General features: G+C 47.5%; 2 protein-coding genes, 1 long non-coding RNA gene and 1 other non-coding gene across 8 annotated transcripts; 1 reads left to right on the top strand and 3 right to left on the bottom strand.

Annotated features, from left to right (window-relative positions):
* Window positions 1-1206: 1206 nt before the first annotated feature.
* On the top strand, window positions 1207-15459 carry LOC120677246. Of its 5 annotated transcripts, none has more exons than XR_005676233.1 (6): window positions 1207-1272; window positions 2061-2244; window positions 2332-3349; window positions 13534-13567; window positions 13677-13756; window positions 15173-15459. XR_005676233.1 is itself a non-coding variant. In XM_039958393.1 (4 exons), exon 4 carries the CDS (start codon window positions 7672-7674, stop codon window positions 9064-9066), a length of 1395 nt encoding a protein of 464 aa, XP_039814327.1. In that variant the 5' UTR covers window positions 1207-1272; window positions 2061-2244; window positions 2332-2370; window positions 2625-7671; the 3' UTR covers window positions 9067-10821. The 5 variants fall into 5 exon arrangements, 2 of the variants coding, with proteins under 2 accessions (XP_039814327.1, XP_039814326.1); XR_005676232.1 differs by having other exon boundaries at window positions 2332-8062; XR_005676234.1 differs by lacking the exon at window positions 13534-13567 and having other exon boundaries at window positions 2332-8062.
* LOC120680358 lies at window positions 4810-4916 on the bottom strand. The gene has a single exon (XR_005677626.1). It is a non-coding gene; the product is annotated as a small nucleolar RNA R71 (small nucleolar RNA).
* Window positions 15460-18777: 3318 nt separating the features above from the next.
* LOC120677469 lies at window positions 18778-20058 on the bottom strand. Its single transcript, XR_005676339.1, has 2 exons — window positions 19185-20058; window positions 18778-19064 (listed from the first exon to the last, which is right to left on the bottom strand). It is a non-coding gene; the product is annotated as an uncharacterized LOC120677469 (long non-coding RNA).
* A 687-nt stretch (window positions 20059-20745) lies between these two features.
* LOC120677468 (subtilisin-like protease SBT5.3) lies at window positions 20746-23762 on the bottom strand. Its single transcript, XM_039958622.1, has 6 exons — window positions 23676-23762; window positions 23305-23414; window positions 23116-23213; window positions 22840-23004; window positions 22611-22719; window positions 20746-22539 (listed from the first exon to the last, which is right to left on the bottom strand). Exons 1-6 carry the CDS (start codon window positions 23760-23762, stop codon window positions 20787-20789), a joined length of 2322 nt encoding a protein of 773 aa, XP_039814556.1. The 3' UTR covers window positions 20746-20786.
* Between the last annotated feature and the right edge of the window lie 1783 nt (window positions 23763-25545).

The following is a 25545-nucleotide window of genomic DNA, read 5'->3' as shown; positions in this document are numbered from 1 at the left end:
GTGCAAAAAAAACTAATATGCGGGTACAATAGGTGGGTATAGGAAATTACGGGTGTAATTACCTTTTCGGTAGAAATATTTTCCTTATATCAAAAAAATGGGTCTTCACCCCTTTCGTCAAATATTTTGGCTTGACAAGTCGGACCTACGTGAAAGGTACGTTGGGCCTAATCTTGGTGAAAGAGGGTTTTAATTGTTTCAACTTTTATTTTATAGATTTATTATAGTGAGAGAATGGGTAAAATTATTTATTAGAGAGGGTGGAGCATAATTAGCCCGAAACTTAATGTAATTGCGAGACGAGAAGAGAGTTCAACTTTAAATCATGAGATTTGGCAATTAATAGGCGTGATGTATTTTCTTTAAGAAAGTTGGAGTTATATTAAAATATGGTGTGTTATTGTGGAGGAAGCTTGACATGCCATAGAAGAACGTTGGTATGATAGTATATCTTTAACAAAATAGGACATTGTATTGCTATGTTACTTTATTAATGATTACAAAAAGTAGTGTTAATATTAGAAATGACATATTGCTATAGGGTTCGTATGTTTTTTATTACAAACATAGGTCTCAGATTGTGCCGGGAAAGTTGCGTAAGGTATGGAGGTTAAGTTTTCAAGAATAATGTGCCATGAGGTGGAGCATGGATTGATTTTTATGGGAAAATCAGACTCCTTTTGTGAAACAGCGGAAAAAACCCAATGTTGATTTCACGATCGCCCGCTCGGTAGCCCTCTCGCGGTCGACCGACTGACCGTGCGCCACGATGTGGCTTGTTTTCCTTTTTCCCGTTTTTGTTTTATTTCTCATTTTCTTTTCCTCCTCTCTCGCGTTCCCCATTCCCTTTCCTTCTCTCCTCCCAATCTAGAGCAGTGCAGCCAGGAGATCACTCGGGCTGCGCCTCCCCCCCCAACCTATTCCTCTCTTCATCGGCGGATCTCGGCCGGCGTGTTCGAGCGGCTGCGGGCCAGCGCGCTCGAGCAGCTCGTCCGTACAGTAGTAGCAGCAGGCTACCCACGCCTCCGATTTGCCGCTCCCTCGCCGTCCAGAGATGGCTTCCGCCACCTTCATCCTCACCTCACCGGCGGCCTCCGCCGTCGCCGCCCGGTCCAAGGCACAGCCCGCCCCTAACCCTCAGTCCCTACCAATTTGCTGCTCTATTGGTCCAGGGTCTGAATGTCTTCTGTGATGGCTTGTTGATGGGCGCAGGTGCTTGGAGGGGGAAAGAATCAGGGGAGAAATGGCTGTCGCGTGGGGATCACGAGGAAGGTGACCGCCTGCTGGCCTTTCTAATTGCTCGTACTTGTAGCCTCGTACTGCTTATTTGAATCGTGGAGTTGATTTGGCGAATTACTTGGGTGCTGTAGCATGAGATGCCCATGGGCCATGGTTATCTTCGTGTATGGTCTGTCAATTGTTAGCTAGCAGTTCCTTAATTAGCAATTCATGAATTGGGACAACTTATAGCTTTTGCCGAATTCTAGTCTCTGTGATCTCCTATGTTATCAGTTACTGCAGGTTTTTAGGACATTATCTGCCTTCCCATGTAAGCATGTAGGTTACTGTTGGGTAAGCAGCAGAATTGTCCTGCTAACCATTGATCTATAAGCATGTCACAGGATCATCGACTTTGAATGGAGGACTACTTGCATTAATAACTTCTGCAAGAAAAGATATGCTCCATAATGTGTTTCTGCATGCAGAAAATATCATAAGTTCACTTATGAACACAACTGTTGGAGCTTAAGTGCTTTCAGAGCATAAGCAAATAATTGTCTTAGAGTTCTGAAAGGAACTGAGAACCTCATTTCATGATAAACAAAATGACGCACCAAGTGCTGTATAGGAATGATTATTATTTTGATTGGTACACACTTGAATTTTCTATGCTGAAGCTAAGACACATCACTATTGACAGGCTAGCTAGTTATGAGAATTTTCTTCTTCATTGAGGGTGATGTTTTGTTAGTGTGCACTCCTGTCTGAAGCTTTGACATCTCTTTGTGCAATAATGTGATTTATGCTTTGAGTTATGATTGCTACTTTCTTGAACGCAGAACTTCGGCCATGTTATGATGGCCCTTGCAGTGGATGTTTCTCATTTTGAGGGAGTGCCAATGGCTCCACCAGACCCAATTCTTGAGGGTTTCAGAAGCCTTTAAAGCAGAGAAAAATGAGTTGAAGCTCAATCTTGGTGTTGGTGCCTATAGAACAGAAGAGTTGCAGCCCTATGTCCTCAATGTAGTCAAGAAGGCGAGCCTAATCAGCAGCAACATTTTGTTAATAATAGAGGTTTCCTGTCTTAATGTTCTCTTTTGCTTGCTGTAGGCTGAAAATCTTATGTTGGAGAAAGGAGAAAACAAAGAGGTACGGTGGAAGTTCGGAATTCAAGTTCATAAGAATTCATTTCTCCTTAGTTTATTTTTGTTTTATGTATCTGAAACTAAAGGAAAGTTCTAGATTATGGTGCAGTATTTTTCCCCTTTCCTAGTGTTGACGGCCATTATCTCACGTTTTGACCGTCAACTTCTCGGGAATAAATTGAGTTTTGCACCATGTTCCATGCATATTTTATTTGATTCTAATAAGTTCCACAAGTTTTGGATGAGTTGTGCTTGAAGGAATCCACTGTCCAAAGATAGTCGAAATCAGAGAAAATCCCGGCCGCCCGGGACATTCTGTGTCGACCGGCTTGACACCTCTACATACATGGGTCCAATAATTTCACCGGAGAAATGTGACATGTTCATGAGGTTCCAGAACAAGGCGAACATTTCATATCCTGTCGGTGGACCGGGAAGGCACAAGGTTCAACTCAAAAGCCCACATACCAGTGCCAAGATCATCAAATGGGGAAACCACCCCTTCCAGAAGCAAAGTGGAGTGATGTTGTGCAATGTCGGCGAAGCGGAAGGCCGAGGGGCTCCGGAGACAGGCCGCCCGGCCTACCTCAGGCTACCCGACCCAAGACAGAAGTATTCGAGGAAACCACCCAGAGAACCGACGTCCAGAAGAGATCAGGAGCCGTCCACAGAAAGTCGGTGGCCAGATGGCACACCCCTAGGCCGGCCAGCCTAGGGAGGGCCGCCCGGCCCCACCTTGCAACCTCCCGGCTCCCGGCTTCGCGTGGAAGTTAAGCACCGCCTCTACAGTTGCGTGCACCTAGCGCTAACGGAATTACCGGCTTTCTACCGACCTTGGAAGCCTATAAATACCACTCTCCCCCTCACTTGTAAACACACTCAAAGGAGTAATTCTCTTTTCTCAAGTCTAGAGTAGGTTAGTAGTTGGGAGTTAGAGTCGAGTCGAGCTTGTCTCGGGGATCCGGAGTCGTCATCGGAGCTCGGTAAAGCTCTTGCATCTTTTCCTTTAACAATTTTTAATATAACTTATGTTCTTTATTTACTTGAGTCAGCTTTACTTTCCGCAAGTATTTATCTTCCTAAGTACTAGTACTTGTCTGCGGGAGTAAGTTTTACCTCTAGTTCAGTTTAAGTTCCCTTCCTTGCTTGTCGGAGTTAGTCTTACGGGTTTTCTCGCCCATACTAGTGTAACTCAAGTTAGTTAACTAGGTTGAGGGGGATTTCTCTTGAAGGCCTCAATAGAAATCCTAGTACCGAGAGCAGACACTGTGTCTGACTCAGTGCTAGCTAGAAAGTGTGTTCCACCCCACGGCACCACAGTGGTAGGCGGCAAGTGGTGAAGCTTTGTCCGTCCCTCGTAGTCCACCACGTTTGGGTGTTTTCATAGCAGTAGGATTGCCAAAAGTATGTTAGGCCCCTTCTCATACCTGCCTGCGACCTTTGCTTAGGTCGCCGAAGTAAGCTCCTGGTTCCGACATCAAGTTAGAAACTTAGATTAGTTCAAGTGAGGCTAGCTCAGTAGTTTAGAAGTGTTTGAGGAGACTTTTCTCGCTCGTTGTCTTCCCAGCTGCTATCACTTTAAGGTCATAGCTTGGCCATTTATCTCATCAGTTATCTGGCTTACCCCTGCTGAATTAGTCGGTCGATAACTTCAGTAAGAGTTTTCACTACAATTTACGATACATTTTACCATAGTGCTTCCCTAAGGATTTCACGATACTCTTGAATACTCCAAGGTGAAGTGCTACACCGATGAATTCTGCGCGCTTGCAGAATACCTATTCAGATTGATCATAAGAGACACCAACAAGCATTTCTGGTGCCGTTGCCGGGGAAGCAATTGGCTAAATTTATTGTATAATTGAGTGGAAAACCTTACTATTTTATCACCGCTAGTTTTAGCGGGCTTACCATTGCTCTCTCTCGTTTATTCGATGTAGAGCAGTGCATGACCGGTTTTGATCTACCATCCAACTTCGATCCGAATCCTCAGAGAATTGGGCGAATTGTGAGACGCCGCGTCGTCCCATCCCAGAAGAAACCCACTTGGAATCCTCGTTTGTCAGTCTCAGCACCACCCATGGCCAAGACTCTCAGACAGTACTCGGCCCTGTCCAGCAGCCACATCCCTACTGGACTGAACAATGACCAAGGCAATGATGGCTTTCAGCTCAAGTCGGGATTGGTGAACATGATTCAAGCGAGTCCATTCTGTGGCAAGGCATCAGAGGATGCCAACGCTCTCCTTCAAAACTTCCTGGAAGTGAGCAGCACCATCAACCCCAAATGTATCACTATGGATAACGTTCGTCTTCGACTGTTCCCATTCTCCTTGCTAGGCAAGGCGAAGACATAGTTTTACACCAACAAAGCAGACTTCACCACATGGGAAGCTTGCTCCAATGCATTCCTGATGAAGTATTTCCTGGTGGGCAAAACCAATGCCCTCCGAGGTAAGATCTCTGGATTTCAACGGCTCTTGGATGAAGCCATTCCGGAAGCTTGGGAGAGATTCTAGGAGTACATTGCAGCATGCCCCCACCACGGCATGGAGGAATGGCAGATTATTCAGAGTTTCTTCAATGGCCTGAACAAACCAGCTCAGAACCACATCGATGCAGCATCAGGTGGTTCCTTCCTTTCGCTCAGCGTCCCTGAAGCAAAAGCACTGGTAGAGAAGATTGCTTCCAACCAGAGTTGGAAAGGTGAAAGGCAGCAACAGCTCCACAAGGGAATTCATCATATCGACAGCATCGATATGCTTGCTGCCAAGATGGACTTTCTCATGAAGAGACTTGAGTCTCTGCACCAGGAGGCTAACCAAGTTATGGATTCTCGCATGACATGCAAGATTTGTGGAGAAACTGGATACATGGGCAACTCTTGCCCGATCACTCAGGAGGAAGCTAATTTCGTTGGAGCGAACAACTCCAACAACTCAGGCTTCCGTCCTCAGGAGGGTTGGAATTCCAAACCCAATCCCCCCTTCAGTCAGCAGCAAGGTATGAATTTTAATAACAATTTTTAGCCCACTTTAAAGGACCTATTTTATGGCCAGAAACAAATTAATGACAACATTAGTAAGAAATTCCTTGCTAATGATAAAATTTTGGAGTCTTTGGCCGGACAATTAGAGGGCATAAACTCCGTTATTAAAAACCAGCTGAGCTTCAATAAAATGATAGAAACTCAGGTTGCTCAACTAACCTCATCTTGTCTAAACAATAATTCGGGAAAACTTTCTGGGCAACCAGAGGTTCCTCCGAAGGAAAGTGTTAGTGCGGTAACTACGTCGATAGGTAAGTCCACGCAAGAACCACCATACCGTAAAGATGCAGGATCCCGATGGAAAGCCGTACCCGCCAGCAATACCTCTGCTGCAGACGAAGACCAGGAGGAGGCAGAAGAGTCCAACACAACTGCTGCCCAGGAGGAAACCGTGGAACCCCCTAGAACTTCACGGGAGTTTCATGACACTACTGCCTTACCGTTTCCGGAACGGTTAAGGAAGCCGGTGGCCGACGAGCAATTCGGCAAGTTCGTCGAGGTAATACGGAAATTATATGTCAATATACCGCTTCTTGACGCTATGCAGGTCCCAACCTATGCCAAGTACATCAGGGATATACTTGGAAACAAGAGAAGCCTGCCCACCACCGAGGTCGTGCAACTCATAGAGGAGTGTAGCGCAGCTATACTCGATCCTCTCCTAGAGAAGAAGAAAGATCCAGGATGCCCCACAATCACATGTTCAATCGGGAGTCAACATTTCTCACACGCTCTGTGTGATCTGGGAGCAAGCGTCAGCGTCATGCCCAAGGTAGTTTACGATAAACTAAACTATCATGAGTTTGTCCCTACTACTATGTGCCTGCAGCTAGCGGTCTAGACGGTCCGTTACCCTGTGGGAATTGCAGAGAACGTTCCGGTTAAAATCCAAAACTTCTTTATTCCCATTGATTTCGTCATCCTCGACATGGAAGTCGATGTCAAGATGCCTCTCATTCTAGGAAGGTCGTTCTTGAGTACCACAAATGCACACGTTGATGTCGGAGCAGGAGAAATTCAGCTCAACATTAATGGGCAGACAGAGGTTCGCCTTCCGACCGAAGGTCGAACAATGTTCCCAGGTCAAAGCATTCAACCGGAAGAAATCAGAGAAAGAGCAGGAGAAGCCATCAACACCCACAATCAATATCCTTGCCGAGCTCTTGGAACGACTAAGAATCGACAGGGAAATCAGAGTGCATAACTACAGGAACGCAAGACGACGAATCCTTCGCAGAGAATTTGAGAAATTGGAGGCGAAAGCGATCAAACCGAAACCCGCCACCAAGAAGGAATGGCGGAGAAAAGTGTCTTCGTCTGGAACTCCATCCGGCGACGACAACAGAACCCGAGGTATGGAGAGTCCCGCTTCGGACTCAAAATCAGAGCTATCGCCATGAGAACCATGGTACGTATCCATTCTTGCATTTGCATATAGGATAGTTTAAATTCTTTGCATAAATTTTCTCAAGTCATGGCATGTTTACATTTATAAACCCAAGTTTAATTTTTTTTTGTTTTGCATCAATTATTATTACATTGCATTTAAAAAATGGCCAAAGTGTAGGCCGGCCGGCCCCACCTAGGCCAGCCGACCCCACTCTCCTTTGTTTGGTCAGGGGGCATCAGGAATCAGAGTCTTGGAGTGCATCAGAAGCAAGGGGAGGAGGCCGACACCTTTCAAGGGGGGGGGGGGGGGGGGTAGGCCGGCCGGCCTCATCGTGGCCACCCGGCACTCCTCCGCTCGTGTCCCGTCGCCTCCCACCAGAGCATGAGCACCTGCAAGTCTACGAAGTAGGCACTGACGTGAAGCAAGGAAGGCCGCGGGAGGTGCCACCCAGTGCCATGCAGGCCGGCCGGCCCTGCCCCTGCGCGCCTCTATAAAAGCCGCTGCATCGTCGTCGATCGTCGCACCATCGCTCTGAGTACGCAGGTCACTCTCCCAAGCACACTTTCTCTCTTCCTCTCTGAGTTTTCTTGCTTAAATGAAGCTCTTAGGAGTTAATTAAGTTTAGAAACTCATGTGCTAGCCCCACAAAAAAATAATATTAGTGTTGAGATTAGCTCGGCACTAATTCAATAAAATTAGTAGTAACCCTCTCCTAAAATGAAAACCAGAAAAATATGTTCCGTTGAATAATCAAGCTCTGAACGAAGAACGTTTGTGGTGGACTGATCCCCACAAGAACGACTAACCACTGACCCCTCCGATTTATTTTTCCCTGCATATTCTATGTACTAATCTTTTGCAGGAGCCATGTCGCTATGGGGGAACATCAAAGGCAAGGTGAAGAAGCTGGGCTTGTCATCCCGATCCCGGAGTTCGTGGGCGTCATCAGGCTCCCGGGATGACGTGTCGGTGGACTCCGTCCGCCGACCGTCACGATCCCAGGAAGAAGAGGAGGAAGCCCCTGCCTCTCCAGCAGTCCCGAGGCCCCATCTCAAAATCAGAGTTTTGACATTGGTCAATCAGATCGTCATCCGGACTAATTATGAGCGGGATGCCCTCGAACTGTTGAAGAAGCAGTCGTACGGCCACGCCAAGCGGTTCGATACAGAATTCCTCATGATGACGGGACTCCGCCAGGACATGAACCGCGCGTTCACAACCATGGGATGGTCGCGCTTCACCGACATCACCGAACCAGGTTCGCACCTTCTCACCACGGAATTCTTATCAACACTTCATGTCGAAACCGTTGGAAAAGAAACTAAAATCCACTTCCACTTTTTCAACGAGTTCTTTGAAATGCTACTCAGAGACTTTAGTAATGCACTAGGCTTCAGTAAGAAATGCCTATTAGAAGCTAATGCATTAACAGATGATCTTGAATATGACCGTAGTGCTTGGTGGAATGAAATCTCAGATGAACCAGTGAGTAGTAAAAACAGCATAGTCTCCATCCATAATCCAACTCTGAGAGTTCTAGCCAAGTATCTGGCTATGGTAGTATTTTCCCGAGCAGACTTCAGGCTATGTAGCTCCTCGGAGATCATGTGCCTTTATGCTATGGCAAAGAAGATTCGCTACTCATCTGTCATGGGCATGGTCGCACATTGGCAGAAAATGATCACGTGCAAATCTCCCATTGACATAACCTCACTGGTCACCCGCATTGCGCGGTATGTCGGTGTTCTGGAGAATGCACAAGTCACATATCTGCCCGCGACGGATGAGTACCGAACCTTCATTGGTCTGGACCACTTTGTTCACGCGCACATGATGTGTGAAGGTCCCGGGAACTCAGTTTTCATGTGCTATACGGGGTATGAGAAGGAGTTCGAGCTGCCATGCCCGAAGCTCTCGCTCTACTCCGTGAAACGTCTGACCCTCCGGATGGAAAAGAAGGAGCCAGCACGCCACAACACAGCTGGTCCTATGACACGTGCAGAACTCGGCGTGACGCACAGTTGGCCGAAGGTGGCACATCAAGGCAGGAGTTTCCCGTCAAGCAGGCACATCCCGCCAAGCAGGAACTTCTCTCTAGCCAGGAGCTTCACGGCAGGCCCGTGCTTCTCAGGAAGCCGGACCATCACATGCTGCACCCTCGCCAGATGCCTCAGCACAGCCTCACCCAGACACCACTCACATGAGCTTCGAGGAGGCCTACGGGTTTTACAACCAGGGTGGCCATCCCTCATACCAGCCTGAGGGTAGCATAGGGTATGGGAACGACAAGGGATTTTACTATCCCTCAGGTATGGGGACCTCCCATAGCCCGCAGGTTGGCCCATCTGCGTCAGCACGCTTTGAGTACGACAACCCACTCACACGGGAGTTGTCAGGCCTCACTGCCCGAATGGGCGCCTTAGAGTTACGACAGGAGTTGGGACACAACCTCGATCACAACACCAGTCTCACACAGGAGAGTTGGGGGATGTTATCCTCCATGTCCTATGATTGGCACCATGGTGCGTACTACCCCCCGCCACAGCCAGACCAGTAGCCCCAAGCTTCAATGAAGCTTGGGGGGGGAGAGATCGTCAGTATCCAGGTAAGTCGTCATAACTGCTCGTTCAGTTCAGCTTAGTTAAAAAAGAGAGAGAGAGAATTGCCATGTGTAGAATAAATGTGTGGAAATCCGTGCAAACCCTTATCTTAGAAATGATGAATAGTTGCTCTGTTTGAGCTTTGCATGTGCCCCCGTTTATAACTTTTTACTCATCTAGTACCAGAGCTAGTTGGCACATAATAGACACAATTAATCTGTGTGTGGGAGCATTAACATGATTTCTAAGTCTAAGTTGTCGTGGGATTTGGGATGGCCTACATTGGAATTAAAACTGTCTACCTCAGTAAGGAAAATTTTCGGAATAATATTAAAATATGATAAAAGGGTTTCCCTGTTGGTTTACATATCCCATCCAGAGCCATAATGATATTTCATGCATGAGCTACCATAGACTATCTTGATTTACTTTGAACTTTGTCGAATGGTGAGTTCGCTTGAGAAAAGGTACTTGTCATCCGTCGGTCTTTCTCCTTTGCGTACCCATTCCATTGCTAGCCTCAAAATGTCTGGTAAGACAATTACCTACTCCGGGTGTTGTCATCCACTCTCACCAGACAGTTCGACCATAACTCAGCCCAAAAACTCCACTGTGTGCCTATCCATTTCAAAAAGGGTCAGAAAAATTTCTTCAATTACTCCCTCTGAAAATACTGAATTCATGAAGGACATGGAGTTATCTTCTTTTAAAAAAAAGAGAAAGAAAGAAAGAAGAAGTACCCATGATCCTTAGCAAAAATGGTCCAAAAGAGGAGTTCAATAAAATGACCCAAAAACATTTCTAAAAGTGTGAGTCCATTTCTGCCTCTCCCCTGAACATTTGTGATTCCATAAGACCGGAATTTGATTAAGTACCTACCTCTTGCGAACCACTCTTCGGCTCGGCAACACATGTAATCAAGGTATGTCATACTCTTTCTACGCATAACTCCAGATATCAGCTTTAGATTAAAAAGAAGTTGGTCAAGTTTCGACCTTGGTGAGGATCATACACCTTGAGCAATTGAGAGTACCTTCAGGGAACCTTAATCATATGCATACTTAAAAAATATTCCGAGAATGAACCTGAACAAGAAAAACAGAAAAATATTCCGGTGAAGGTTGTTCAGTCCTCCAACCGCTCAAGATAAGGGATGAAATGTGAAATAAGCCCCATCATCCAGAACATATAGGTATGAGCCAACTTACTCGAAGTACATACGGATAGAGTAATATGCTGTGCACAGGGTACCTGTAGAGGGCAAGCATCGACGCAACTCCTGATCCACTGAGCCTCACTATTAAGCTTTGCTCGAGGATGAGAAAAAGTTTAAGATTGGGGGGTGTTGACGGCCATTATCTCACGTTTTGACCGTCAACTTCTCGGGAATAAATTGAGTTTTGCACCATGTTCCATTCATATTTTATTTGATTCTAATAAGTTCCACAAGTTTTGGATGAGTTGTGCTTGCAGAAATCCACTGTCCAAAGATGGTCGAAATCAGAGAAAATCCCGGCCGCCCGGCACATTCTGTGCCGACCGGCCTGACACCTCCACATACATGGGTCCAATACTTTCACCGGAGAAATGTGACATGTTCATGAGGCTCCAGAACAAGGCGAACATTTCATATCCTGTCGGTGGACCCGGAAGGCACAAGGTTCAACTCAAAAGCCCACATACTAGTGCCAAGATCATCAAATGGGGAAACCACCCATTCCAGAAGCAAAGTGGAGTGATGTTGTGCAACATCGGCGAAGCGGAAGGCCGAGGGGCTTCGGAGGCAGGCCGCCCGGCCTACCTCAGGCTGCCCGGCCCAAGACAGAAGTATCCGAGGAAACCACCCAGAGAACCGACGTCCAGAAGAGATCAGGAGCCGTCCACAGAAGTTCGGTGGCCCGATGGCACACCCCTAGGCCGGCCGGCCTAGGGAGGGCCGCCCGGCTCTCGACTTCGCGTGGAAGTTAAGCACCGCCTCTACAGTTGCGTGCACCTGGCGCTAACAAAATTACCGGCCTTCTACCGACCTTGGAAGCCTATAAATACCACTCTCCCCCTCACTTGTAAACACTCACTCAAAGGAGCAATTCTCTCTTCTCAAGTCTAGAGTAGGTTAGTAGTTGGGAGTTAGAGTCGAGTCGAGCTTGTCTCGGGGATCCGGAGTCATCATCGGAGCTCGGTAAAGCTCTTGTATCTTTTCCTTTGACAATTTTTAATATAAGTTATCTTCTTTATTTACTTGAGTCAGCTTTACTTTCTGTAAGTATTTATCTTCCTAAGTACTAGTACTTGTCTGCGGGAGTAAGTTTTACCTCTAGTTCAGTTTAAGTTCCCTTCCTTGCTTGTCGGAGTTAGTCTTACGGGTTTTCTCGCCCGTACTAGTGTAACTCGAGTTAGTTCACTAGGTTGAGGGGGATTTTTCTTGAAGGCCTCAAAAGAAATCCTAGTACCGAGAGTAGACGTGGTGTCTGACTCAGTGCTAGCTAGAAAGTGTGTTCCACCCCACGGTACCGCAATGGTAGGCGGCAGGTGGTGACAGTTTTGTCCGTCCCTCGTAGTCCACCACGTTCGGGTGTTTTCATAGCAGTAGGATTGCCAAAAGTATGTTGGGCCCCTTCTCACCCCTGTCTGCGCCCTTCGCTTAGGCCGCCGAAGTAAGCTCCTAGTTCCAACATCAAGTTAGATACTTAGATTAGTTCTAGTGAGGCTAGCTCAGTAGTTTAGAAGTGTTTTAGGAGTCCTTTCTCGCTCGTTGTCCTCCCAGCTGCTACCACTCTAAGGTATAGAACCTCCTGTGTGTCACACGGTCATAGCTTGGCCATTTATCTCATCAGTTATCTGGCTTACCCCTGCTGAATTAGTCGGTCGATAACTTCAGTAAGGGTTTTTTTTTTTTTTTTTTTTCTCGAATACGCAGGAGAGCTGCGTATCTTTGTATTAATAGAGAGAATAAACCGGCCCCTTACAAACTAGCACACCTCACTCCGAGCCGAGCTGTGAGGGGCTGTGATACACTATGATGTTGTAGCCTAAGAAAAAAACAAAAACAAAAGCTTGACCCGAGACCACTAACAAGGACTAGGAACTAGCCTAGTCCGAACACTTGACCAGCACTCAAGGAGCTGAGGCTTCGAGCCCCTGCCAGACACCACAAGTGGTGTTCATCCTTGAACGCCTGCAGTAACCTGTCCAAATTTGGGCGGTCTCCTTCAAACACACAAGCGTTTCGGTGTTTCCAAAGAAGCCAAGCACCCAAAATAACCAAAGTATTAAAACCTTTCCGTTTATCTTTCTGAATCTTTTTGACACTCGTCCTCCACCATTCTGAGAAGGAGAGTTCATCCCTTAATGGAGTGCAGACCTGCCAGTCAAACTTTGCTAGAATTCGAAACCAAAACTCTCTTGCAAAGACACATGTGGTGAGTATGTGTTGTATATTTTCAGGTTCTTGATCACACAGCAAACAACGATCGGTATGTGGAAGATTCCTTCTTTCCAAACTTCAGTAAGGGTTGTCACTACAATTTACGATACACTTTACCATAGTGCTTCCCTGAGGATTTCATGATACCCTAAAATACTCCAAGGTGAAGTGCTACACCGGTGAATTCTGTGCGCTTGCAGAATACCTATTCAGATTGAGCATAAGAGACACCAACACCTGTTTATCATGATGCCAAAGTATTGAGCAGAACACAAAATTGCAATGTAGTTTGGCCCCTTTCCAGTTTAGATTGCTAGAATTAAGTATTTGTGCTCATGAAGAAGTTTACAAACTAAAAAAATGCAGATTTATATATCTTGAAGTGCTCAAAGACTAAAAGAACAAAACTGCAACGTATTTTCCCTTTACTGTTTAACATGACCAGAAATAAGTATTTGTGCTTATGCAGAGAAAATCAAACTAAAAAAATGCAGACTTGTATATTTTAGAGTTATAATAGACTAGAGATAATTTTGTACAGAATGGGATAATTTTGTACCAACAGCTTTTATTTTTCTATTGCTGGACCCGTGATGTTGGTTGATGCCGTCAATTGACTATTCAGTGTGTTCTCTGAATCTAATTAGTGCCATCAGTTGCCTATTGAGTGTGTCTTACATCTTGCGTTTTCTCTTGTGCCTACAGTAATCTTCTTGTGTTTGAGCAGTAAGTTCTCGAGGTAAGCTAGTCCTTTTGCGGCTATTTTTTCTATGTTTCCATGGCTTCTTCCAGTTTGTCGAGTGCATTTGGTTTCCAACACGCTAACTAAGTTTTTTGTTTATTGATAGATCGTCTACTATTGAAACTATGAGGGTTCCTGCCCAGTTGATGCTGCTTTCAGCTATGTGCGCACCAAGGACTTGCAGAGGTCTGTTTGATGCTGCTTGTTTTATAAAAGTTTTCTGAAAAAAAAATTCACAAAAGATTTTTATGCAAAAACTTGTCTGTTAAAAATCATCTAAAAAATTATCATTAAAAATTTCAGTTTACAAGTGTTACTAATAAAATTTCTCTTTTTACAAGTTATTAATGAAAGTTGCTAGGAATGTTTTTAGATTAAAGGTTATTGTAAAAAGTTTAATTAGAAACTTACTATAGCAAAAGTTTTCTAACAAAATTTATGAACTTAAATTTTAATTAGTAAGTGTCCATATTGTATTATTTAAAAGTTTTTCTTCAAAAAAAAATGTATGAAAGTTTCCGTTTGTCTACAAAATAATTTGTCAATATATTTTCTAAATGAGTTTTACCTACAAATCATCTTTACATGTTTTTCCAAAATCTTTTAGTTAACTAGTTTATTCATGAAATTATTTACTAAATTTGTAGTCCCTAATTTTAATGGAAGCTTTATTATATGTAAAATTTTCTATGAGAACACTTTAAACCTTATTTTCTAAGAATTTTTTTTTGATAAGGTTTTGTATCAAAATTCTCTACAAACCATTTTTCATAAACAAGTATTGTCAAAAAGTTTGGCTTCATTGTTTTTTATATGAAAGTTTATCTTGCTAAAGATTTAAATCATTTTTTATACATAAGTTTATCATGAAAATATGTATATAACTTGCAACACATTCAAAGGTAGGTTCAGTTTCCTGCTATATATGTTTCTTGGTGATGTGCTGCGAGTGTTGCTTTGGATCCTTGATTGGAAGGGGTGCGGGTTGGCAAACAGGGTTATCATAGGCATGCTGTAGGTGATGGTCTCAAGGTAGTTTAGAATAGGTTCTTTGGCTAATAGAATTGTATGTATATTTTTTAAGTTTGTGGCGAATAGATGGGATAGATGCTTTAGGAACACTTTTGCTTCTGCAATTTATTTTTGAATGAGGTTGCGCAAGCTGCTTTAAGTAGAAACACCTCAGTATATGCAGGAGTTCAGCAACGAACGATTGGAGATATATGATCTTACCTAACTTTATGCGACTGTCAATTCCATTTTCTTATCTCGAATATATTTTGTCAGTTATGCAAAGTCATCTTAGTCAGTCTGCAAATGACGTTATCTGTTTACTTTTTGATAAATGAGATGAGCTTTTTGAAACCTGTGTTAGGGAGTTTGCCCACTATTTTTATATATCGAGTCAATTGTGCCATCTCCTATCTTCTTTTTTCTTCGTTTCCAAAGTTTTCCAGCTTTTCTTTTCTTCAAGCCAAATGGCATCTAAATTAATTGTTTTGCTAATTTCATATTCACATGTTACTCTATCTACCTGGCATGTGGCTTCCTTTATCAGGTTTCTTCTCTATCTACTTAGATAAAGTCATCTTTTTTCTGCAGGGCTTGGTAAATCAGAAAGGAGCCCGAGAGTATTGTTGAGGAACGATTTTTCTTTTTCAGAGGCAACTCACAAATAAATAGTGTTCCCCTTTTTTTGAGAGGCATACTTAAAGATTTCAAAATAGGCATCATTGTGTTGTTAGACCACAAAGTAATGTCAAAATAAGTTTTCAGCAAGAAAATATTTCTATTTTTATGCGCACCCAAATTCTGTCGGTTATTGAATAGTTGTAATCCTTTATTATATATATGGAGATAGTAAAGGTGTTGACGTACAATTTTTTTGATTTGTCATTCTTTTCCAATTGTTTTGTTTGCACAAAAGTTTCGTTACTTTCCCATAAATTTTTCAAATATGTTCACGAAATAAAGTTTTTTTTTCCAAATTCAGTTTCCTACAATTTTTTCGTGTATAAATTTTTCCACAAACTATACGAATTCTATGTAAAATATTTGTTTCTTCCGTAAAAAATTTATGGACAATACTATATTGTCCATATTTTTTTTCATGTAAACAAATTTCATGTCAAACTTTTCCTTTTTTCAGACATGTAAAGTTTGTTGGGGGGGTCAATTTTTGTAAATTTGTATTTTTTTTACTGTAACGAATTCTTAATTGTAAATCTGAAACTTACTTTTATTTTTGACTCCTCCACCCGATATTTACAGCCTATTATCCCACATCCTGAAAAAAAATGCTTCCTGAAAGAGAAATGATAGCGTGGGAATTGGGCCACGATTAATCCCTGTTGCGTGCGGGCAGACTGTGTTTCCCAAAAAGAGAAGGAAGAAAATTAATTTCTTACCTAAAACGGAAAGCTGCGGTGGTTGGAGGATCGACCGCACCATTCAATCCTACCGAGCGACCGTAAACTAGGGAGACCCGGAAAAAAGGCGTCATATTAATCTTATAAGGAAAAGAGGTATATTTTGTAAACTGATGAAGAGAAGGCTTGGCCACGAATTCGTTTCGTGAGAATTTGAGATTTATTTTGTGAAATAATCAAAGACAGGCCGTGGGTTAATTTCAGCATAATCTAAGGGAGGTTTTGCAAGAAACTAAGAGGGCCCTTGGATTATGGGTTGATTTAAACGAAGCTCGAGGGGTTTTGTGAAAATTGCGGACTTCAAATAGTTTTTTTTTGGCAAAAAAAGAACTAGGATTTGCACTATTTATGTGGTTCGTCTCCCCAATCCGATGGTAGGAATGGTCCCCACGACGTGGCCACACTCGCTAGCCCTCTTTCGATGCAGGATCCGTACATAGAGACGACCTAGTATTGGAAGGAAATATAGGTCTTGAGTCTTTAACAACAGTGTCTAATTGCCTCTACAAAATGTCTGAATGGACAGGTGTTGATTTTTTTTTAATATTTGGAGCAACTGAACTTGACTGACATACTCGTAGAGATAGACGCCGGGGGCCATGCGAATGCGATAGCATGGTCGCTTTTTGCCAAAACCACACGCCGTTCGGTGCCGTGCGCAAATGCAGGTGCACAAAGGTACTTTTCCCACGCTGCACTCAATTTCCATTTGAGCTCGCCGCGGTACAACCCAAGGACTTTGCAATTTTAGCTGCATCCAATGTGTGGGCCCTGGATTTTTAAGCTCTCGCACCCACCCCAAGACTGTGAATGAGAAATATATTTTTTCGCGAGAGAAAAAAGAATCATGGCGCAGCCGCACCAGATCTGCGTTTGGGTTGGCTGTCCGCGACCGCGATTTCTATTTATCGCGCGCATGATTTTTTCCGAGCCATCGCAGCAGCGCCCGCCTATGGCCCTGTTCATCTTCTACCTCAAGGTAGCGGAGGGGGCGCGGCAGCTAGCGAGCTAGGGGATGGGGGAGGGGGGAGGGTGGGGAGGGAAGGGAAGGGGTGGGGAGGGAAGGGAAGGGGTGGTAGGTGGGCGGAGCGGTCGCCGGCGGCCGGGGTGGTGGAGGGAGGCGTCGGCCTTATGATTCTGGGTTGCTAGGGTTGGGGCGGCTCCATGGCCGCCGGCCGTAGAGGAGGGGGTCGGGGGTAGTGGCGGCCAAGCGGTGGTAATGGTTCGGCCGGCGGAGGGCGCGACGGCCGCCCGGCCGGGGCCGGACAGCCGGTGGGCGGTGCTGCCGGCGAGGGGGGAGGGGGGGGGGCGAGGAGAAGGCGGCGGCGCGCGGCAGCGAGCTCGGTTAGGAAGGACAGCGACGGAGGCGTCGGATGCGGCGCCAGAGCCCGAGAGGCGGGGGAGGCAGGGGAGCAAGGGCGAAGCGGAGCACCGCTGGCCCTTCTTCGATGGGATGGATTTCCATTGCAGTGCGAGGAATAGACGTCCCTCTGCGACGGGGATGGCCTATCTCGTGTGGTAACGGCATGTGCTCCCATTCCGTTGGATTTTTTTTTTCCTGCTACGGGGACTATGGACGACAATGTTGGGCAGGTCCGCGTGAACTGCGATCCGCATGTGTCTGAGAGGCCGGCGTGACGTCGGGGCTACCAGCCTCTGCCTCTGCTGCAACCTACAGGATGGACCAACCAACATTCTGCTCCCGTGGGATATGGAATCTGCTGCCAGGTTTTGTGGGTGAGCGTACATCAGATTTTTCTCCAAGTCCAATTTATTGAGGTGCCACGAATAAGAATGTCAATTAGTTATATGACCTAGTATTGGAAGGAAATATGGGCCTTGAGTCTAAAACATTGCCTAATTGCCTCTCAAGATGTCTTTATAGGGGGCTCCTATATATTTTGTGAAATGTGGTTAAGCAACTCACCTATAAAGCTCATCAAAGCCCAGTTGATAATCTATTTATTGAAAAAATATTGAACCAGCATTTTGAATATTATGAAAATGTGAACCTCAACATTTTTTTCTCACCTTCTTCTCCAGCGCTGGCGCAGGGCGCGCGCGGCGGCGCATGGTGATGGCGGCGCCGGCGCACGGTGTAGGAAGGAGGTGCGCGGGGTAGGTTAGGATTGAGTGAAGGAGATGGATGAGATTAGTTGCACAAATCTCAAACGCTAGAAGGTGGGTAAGAAAAAAAAAACTATCCGAAAATTATATTATCATTGGCGTCTCCATGGCCAGGTCTTGATTTTTTAAAAATATTCGCATCAACTGAACTTGACTGACATGAAAAAGGAAGTTTGGCTGAAGCAATGTGCGTTTCAGATCTGCCGTTAGCATGAGAACCAGATGTAATAATGTCATTAGCTACACCCTCTTTCTCACAGCAGAGACTAAAGCAGGCCATATATTGGCTTGACAGACGTAATTGCAGCAGTGCTGGAAAGGTATCTTCCTACGGTGATTTGCTTGGCTGCTTGCTTAAGATTGGAGGAATCGAACCCACCATCTTGGTACTTTTCCACGTCTCGCATTGTTCGTGCACCGTCGATGGGATAAGTGGCAAAAGTGACCATCTTTCTTTTCCAGAGAAACCTTGCCGACTAACACAAGCAAATTAAAGATGGTTATTATGTTTAGAAAATGCAATGTAATCTACTAGCAACTAGGACAGTCTGCGCGCTTCGCCGCGCTCGTGTAGGACGATGCGATGCTAAATGCTCTACTTTGCATGGTTGGCAGTGTGTACTGATTGATTTATGCAAGCGAATCAATGTATCACCATAACACTTAACTGTAAGGAAACATGATTTTCCATATCTGCTCAAGAACTTAAGATCATTAATTCTTGTAAACAAATCATGGATATCCTATGAGGAATCCCAATCCAAATTTTCAAAACAAACATAAGCAGATACGACACTATAGCATAGGCATGAAGTAAAAATACAATTACACTAAACGTTCACCTAAGTAAAACTGATGACAGCTGCCATGATGTATTATTGTTTCCTCTTTATTCTGATAATCTCAAAGTCCATTAGTACAAAGTAGCGTTCTTACTTCTGAAGCAGTCCATGAACAAAGGAGATTAGCATGAACGTAATCAGAAGATCTCTGATTGGTAATGCACATTGGAAGCAACGTAACGGTATGTAAGCAGGAATGGAATGATATTTGCGTACTGTAACTTCTGAGTTGGCCTGACAGGACAGGACATCAGATGCCAATCCATCAACGATTGAATTGGTAGAGCATAGCAAGTTGAGTGCTGCACTGAACTGAAGTGTCCGCTGCAAATGATTCAGCTTTCGTGTTGCTCTGTTCTGAGCTGGCCATTGCAAATGATTCAGCTTTCATGCTGCTCTGTTAGGCTCACACTTCACGATAGCATCGATGGTATTGAACAATAAGGGGGAATTTGCGGCTGCTGCAGTCCATAGTTTGCTGGACAATGCTTGACATGCAGCTGCAGCCGCTTCTTTGTGATTGCTGCATTTTATAAGGGCTAGATTGAAAAAAATGAAAAATATCCTCATCTCTCGATCTCTCTCGAGTCTCGACTTTCGGTATCTCTCTTGCCTTCAGCGTTCTGTCAACGCCATGGCAGAGCTCCTCTCGATCTCTCCGCTCTCTCGGTCTCTATCTCTCCCATGCGCCCCCGATAGCTCCGCGCAGCACCACCTCCCCACCGCCCGGATCTGCCCATCTCCTCTCCCGTCCAGTGCACCGGCGCCCTCCACCTCCTGTGTCTCCTGACTCTCCTCCACCCACCTCCTCTGCCCATCATCCTCTAGCAAGGTGCAGTGGTGCGGCGGCCAGTGCTGGTGCGCGTACGTGCCGGCGAAGGTGCCGACGGCGGCTCCTCGCGGTGCAGGTGGCCGTCCGCGGCAACAGCGAGGTGGGGCCGGCACGGCGGCGGGCATGGCTCCGGCGGCCGGAGCGGGGCTCCGCCGTTGCGGGCGCAGGCCCGCCACCACCCCGCCCCTGCTCCCGGCGGCCAGTCCTCTCCGGCGGCGGCGGCTGAGGTGCTCACGAGCAGATCTGGGCGGGGGGGGGGGGGGGAGTACCGGCCTCGGCCTCCTCGCCGGCCGAATCCACGCGCGACGGCGGGCCTCGAGCGGCGTGGGTCCTCGGAGGAGGAGGAGCAGGGGCGGCCTCCCTCCCCATCGGCGCACCCCTCTCCTCACTTCCTCGCCGCGCCGGGCATCCTTCCCCCTGCCATGCACGCGCGACCGGCCTCCTTCTTCCTCCTCCCTCCTCGCGGCGGTGGCGGGCTGGCCCTCCCTCCCCCCCTCTCTCTCCGGCGAGGCGCGGATGGACCGAGGCGCTGCGACTGCAGCACGTGGGCACGGCAAATCCACGGGCTGCGTCGGGCTTCTCTCTCCGGGGCACCTGGCGCCCGAGGAACGCTCGGGGAGCGGCGGGCTGCTCCGAGCGCGCCCTCTCCAGGGCTGATAGTATATACAGTATAACAACAATGCTTTTTTTGTGATTATTTATTATTTGCACATGAAAATATAGCAATCATCAACATTTTGTGATTATTTATTATTTGCACATGAAAAGATGAATGTTTTTTTGTTTTATTCTGTAATCGCTATTATATTGGCACGGGTAATTTCTCTGGAAAAAAATACTTCTTCCATAACTTTCATTGCATTCAAGTTCCAATTATCCAATATTATTAACAATCAAAGATACCTATAGCCTATATCGTTCTCACCAAAAGAAAAAGGAAAAACTCTTATCTATCACAACTCACAGCACGAATCTCGGAGCTAGCCTCACGCCAAGGCGTTGACCGCGACGGGACTTCTGACATAGTGGGTCCCGTCCGTCCAGACTAGCTTCCCAAACATGTAGCCTATCCCGACCTTGTCCTTCTGCGACGTGACCGTCACGTTGAACGTCTTCTCCTCGCCGATCTTGCTGAACTCCAGCACCGTAGGCTTCACCTCCATGGCGACCCCGATCGGCGCGCGCCACGACGCGAGGTACCTGGCCGGCCGGCCCACATTCCTCAGCCGCCGCGCCACCATCTGCGAGCCGCGCAGCGCCGGCACCACGATGGATGGGTAGTTGAGGTCCTCCATCGGCGGCGCCTTGGCCGGGCAGGCGAACTTGCCGGCGCTCAGGCGCTTCATGTCTGCCGTGCTGAACCCCATGGAGCAGAGGAAGGTGAAGTAGTCCTCGGGCGCGGCGTCGTACACGAGGCCTGGGTCGACGGCGCGGTTGGGGTGCACGTTGCCGGCGCCATAGGCGAACGCGTTCGCCTCCTTGCCGTCGTGGTCGCGCATCGGCGCTCCAGTGTTGTCCTGGGTGCGCGCGGTGGTCATGATCGCGGAACGCATCGTGGCGGGGCTCCACTCCGGGCGCGCCGCCTTGAGGAGGCCGATGACCCCGGAGATATGCGGGCACGACATGGACGTGCCGGACAGGATCGCATACTCCGACCGCCGTTTGTCGGAGGCGAGCTCCGTCGGGCTGACGTACTCGGTGAACGCGGCCAGGATGTCGACCCCTGGCGCCGCGATGTCCGGCTTCATCACGGACGGCAGCATCCCGCTGGGCCCGCGGGAGGAGAAACGAGCTATGGACGGCGAGTTCTTCACGCCGACCTCCGTCTTGGACGGCGAGATGTTCGCCACGGGATTGTTCGTCGTGGTCATGTAGTTGTGCAGCGCGACGGCCTCGCTGTAGGTGATCATGGTGGCCGGGAGCACGTGCGGGTCGGCGACGACGTCGTCACCGTCCATCCTGTCGTTGGCGAGGATCATCCCGGCCCCGCCGGCGTTGAGCACAGCCATGCCCTTGTTGACGCGCGGGACGTCGCCGCCGCGCACGCACACGACGATCTTGCCCTTCACCTTGGCGGGGTCCAGCGTCCCCATTCCACACTCGGAGGCGGCCAAGGGGCTGGTGTTGGCGTGCCCGGCGTGCCTGGCGTCGACCATCGGGTAGAGCGTGCTGGAGTGCAGCGTGGTGGACTCGAGGCTCGTCCCCTTCATGTGCGCGCTGTTGCCGAGGGTGAGGACGTTGGGAAAATCCCTGTCGACGGTGCTGGCGGCGACGGTGATGACCCACGGCGCGGCGTTGACGACGGTGTCGTCGTAGGGCCCCGAGTTGCCGGCCGAGCAGACGACGGAGATGCCCTGGGTGGCGGCGTGGAGGGAGCCGAGCGTGACAGCCTCGTGGAAGAGGGACTGCACGTCGGCGAGGGGCGCGTCCTGGCCGAAGGAGACGGAGATGACGTCGGCGCCGTCGTGGATGGCGGCCTCGAAGCCCGCGAGGACGTCGGCGGTGGCGCACTCGCCCGACCAGCAGACCTTGTACGCGGCGACGCGGGCGCGCGGCGCGCCGCCCTTGGCGGTGCCGTTGGCGTAGCCGAAGAGGCTGGCGCGCGGCACGAAGCTGCCCCCGGCGGTGGAGAGCGTGTGCGTGCCGTGGCCCTCGGTGTCGCGCGTCCAGTTGGCGTCCACCACCGCCGGGTTGTTGAGCAGCATATCCTTGTTGAAGTACTTGGCGCCGATCAGCTTCCTGCATGCAACTCGCTCGTCAACATCAAGGCGATGAGAATGAACAGGAAACTCGCGGATCTGGTCGCTCACTTGTTGCAGGGCACGGCGTACTTGACGGTGTCCAGGCAGGAGCCCTTCCACCGTTGGGGCACCTCGCCCATGTCGTCGTCGGTGAAGCTGCTGGACTCCGGCCACACGCCTTCGCCGGATCAGATCACGCGCGTCGCGTCGATCAGTAGAGCTCGATCGAACGAATGGATGCGACGATGCAATCGAAAGAAATGCATCAGAGAACGAATCAATAATTAATGTCTCCTACCGCTGTCGAGGTTGGCGATGATCACGTCCTGCCCGAACTTGGCGTGCTTCCAGATGGATTCGGGGAGGATCTGGCCGTCGCGCTCCAGGTCCATGAAGTCCCACGACCGCGTCGTGTGCAGCTTCAGCATCTTGCTCTCCAGCACCGTCACCACGTCAGGGTGCTCTGCTCCGTCAATGGAGCAGCAGCAATGGTGAGTTCTCCCTCCCTCTCTCTTTGAAGAATTACCATCAACCAAAATGTAAGTATGGACGGGGAATTGTTTTCTCTTCTTACTTGCAATTTGGTTTGCGACGTCCTCCTCGACGTGCGCCGCGAAGCCATTGATGTTCTTCGTGTAGGAGTAGAAGATCGAGTCTTGCGCCATCTCCTTGCTGCTCGTTTCATCAATAATTAATAGTCAGAACCCCCCCCCCCCCCCCCCCCCAAGGCCAGGTGAAACCCAATGATGGTATTGGTATCTACCTGCCAAGAACTGATCCCAGGAGCTCATGGTGAGACTCGGTTGCGCGGGCGTGCTCCTTCGGTGACGCATCACGGCCATAGGCATGTGCTCCAAGATAAACGATGTAGGACTGCATGCGCATTAACACAGTGCAAACAAGAAATCAAGCGCTGCTTAACCATCGTCACAACAAATGCTAATCTTGATTAGTCTATCTTTATTAGCGTCACTACCAGCGACCTGAATTCTACAGGATCCTCCAGAGACAATGGTAAACTCTCTGCAAGATCTATGCGTTGGATGCTCGCAAAATAAAAGAAGTCGTGGATGTGCTGAAAACTGGACACCGAATTTGGGGATCGCAACGCGTTGGGCTGATCATCTTGCTTGCCTTCTTGTATGCTTGCACGAGATGCCACTCGGCGGCGCACAGGAGCACGACGGCGGCGACCAAGAGCAGCGGCCTCCTCCTCGCCATCTCAGGTGTCCTCACGGCACGCTTGTCTCTCCCAAATGTTGGGAGTTTGGGGGCTGCGCTGTAGGTATAATAACCTTCGTGGATGAATTTTTTTTTATGCGATGTTTCAGTGTCTATATTTGGCTGGCTTTGACTGCGAGCAATGAAGCGGATCACCAAGAGAAAGTTTCAACACCGGACTGAGTTACCAACAAGGGGAGTAGGGTTTTTTTTTTTTGGAGATACTTGATTTGGAGCTGCGGGTGTGTTTGGCTGCTGGCATGCGCGTTGGGAGCCAAACCGGAAATGTATACATGTCAGAAGACGAATAAAAATTTTAAGTCGTAGCATCTAAATTGAAAATGCAACTTAATCTATGAGTCCCTTACGCGTGATCTTCTAAACAAGACCCAATTTAGTATTTTTCAGCAGCATTTCTTCTAGCATCAGTGTGAATACCGGTGAACATGAACGTGCACATTGAGGGGTAGGTCAATTTTGATGTAGTCTTATCATGTTCTGATGTAGTCAATTTTTGTAGATCACTATAACATTTTTTTTGTTCTGACATTTTTCTTCACTGCTACACTCGATCAATGTTTTTTTCCATCTAGCTTGCCAGACTGTTTAATATGGTTGATTGACGTCACAGCCTGATAGGATTGCAAAAGATTGTGATGCATCGCAAATGTCAGTTCACAGCTCTTACAAACTAGCAAGTGTATGGGAATTTTTGAGGACTAACTTAAGTGACAAGTGTGACCCAAAATCAATTTGGGTTCATGCCTAGAAGGTCAACCATGGAGGCGATTTTCTTAATACGACAATTGATGGAGAGATATAGGGAGCAGAAGAAGGACATGCACATGGTCTTCATTGACCTTGAGAAGGCATATGACAAAGTACCGAGAAATGTCATGTGGTGGGTCTTGGAGAAGCACAAAGTCCCAATTAAGTACATTACCCTCATTAAGGATATGTACAAGGATGCGACGACGTTTGTCCGGACATGTGATGGCAACACCACTGACTTTCCTATTAACATAGGCCTACACCAGGGGTCAGCATTGAGCCCTTATTTATTTGCTTTAGTGATGGATGAGGTCACAAGGGATATACAAGGTGAGATCCCTTGGTGTATGGTCTTTGCTGATGATGTGGTGCTAGTTGACGAGAGTAGGGCAGGGGTTAATAGGAAGTTAGAGCTATGGAGATGCACGTTAGAGTCGAAAGAGTTCAGACTTAGTAGGACCAAGACCGAGTATATGATGTGCGATTTTAGCGCGACTAGGCATGAGGGGGGAGACGTTAGTCTAGATGGACAAGTGGTGGTCTAGAAGTATACTTTTCGGTATTTAGGATCGGTGTTACAAAAGGATGGCGACATTGATGAAGATGTTAGGCATAGAATTTCAACTGGATGGTTGAAATGGCGGCAAGCTTCTGGCATCCTTTGTGACAAAAGGGTGCCACAAAAGTTAAAAGGCAAATTCTATAGGACAACAATTCGTCCGGCGATACTATACGGTGCTGAATGTTGGCCTAAAAAAAGATGACATGTCCAATAACTGAGTGTAGCAGAGATGCGGATGTTGCGGCGGTTTTGCGGGCACACAAGAAGGGATAGAGTCCAGAACGAAGTTATTCGGAATAGGGTCGGGTGGCACCAATTGAGGAGAAACTTACCCAACATCGGCTGAGATGGTTTGGATATGTCCAACGAAGGCCTCCTGAGGCGCCGGTGCGTAGTGGGGTTCTTGAACGGATCGATAATGTAAAGAGGGGTAGATGTAAACCTAAACTG

The sequence above is a fragment of the Panicum virgatum genome, chromosome 6N (assembly GCF_016808335.1).
Source record: "Panicum virgatum strain AP13 chromosome 6N, P.virgatum_v5, whole genome shotgun sequence".
Taxonomy (NCBI): Eukaryota; Viridiplantae; Streptophyta; class Magnoliopsida; order Poales; family Poaceae; genus Panicum; species Panicum virgatum.
The sequence above is the reverse complement of the archived record's forward strand: the minus strand, read 5'-3'. Positions and strand labels throughout refer to the sequence as shown.

Bases quoted from the DNA above. Each gene is read 5' to 3' on its own strand.
- LOC120677246 (XM_039958393.1), top strand. From the start codon at position 7,672: ATGTCGCTATGGGGGAACATCAAAGGCAAGGTGAAGAAGCTGGGCTTG.
- LOC120677468 (XM_039958622.1), bottom strand. From the start codon at position 23,762: ATGGCGAGGAGGAGGCCGCTGCTCTTGGTCGCCGCCGTCGTGCTCCTG. The intron at 23,214-23,304 runs GTAGATACCAAT...TGAAACGAGCAG, and splicing joins CTGGGATCAGTTCTTGGCAG to CAAGGAGATGGCGCAAGACT. The intron at 23,005-23,115 runs GTAAGAAGAGAA...TTGACGGAGCAG, and splicing joins CGTCGCAAACCAAATTGCAA to AGCACCCTGACGTGGTGACG.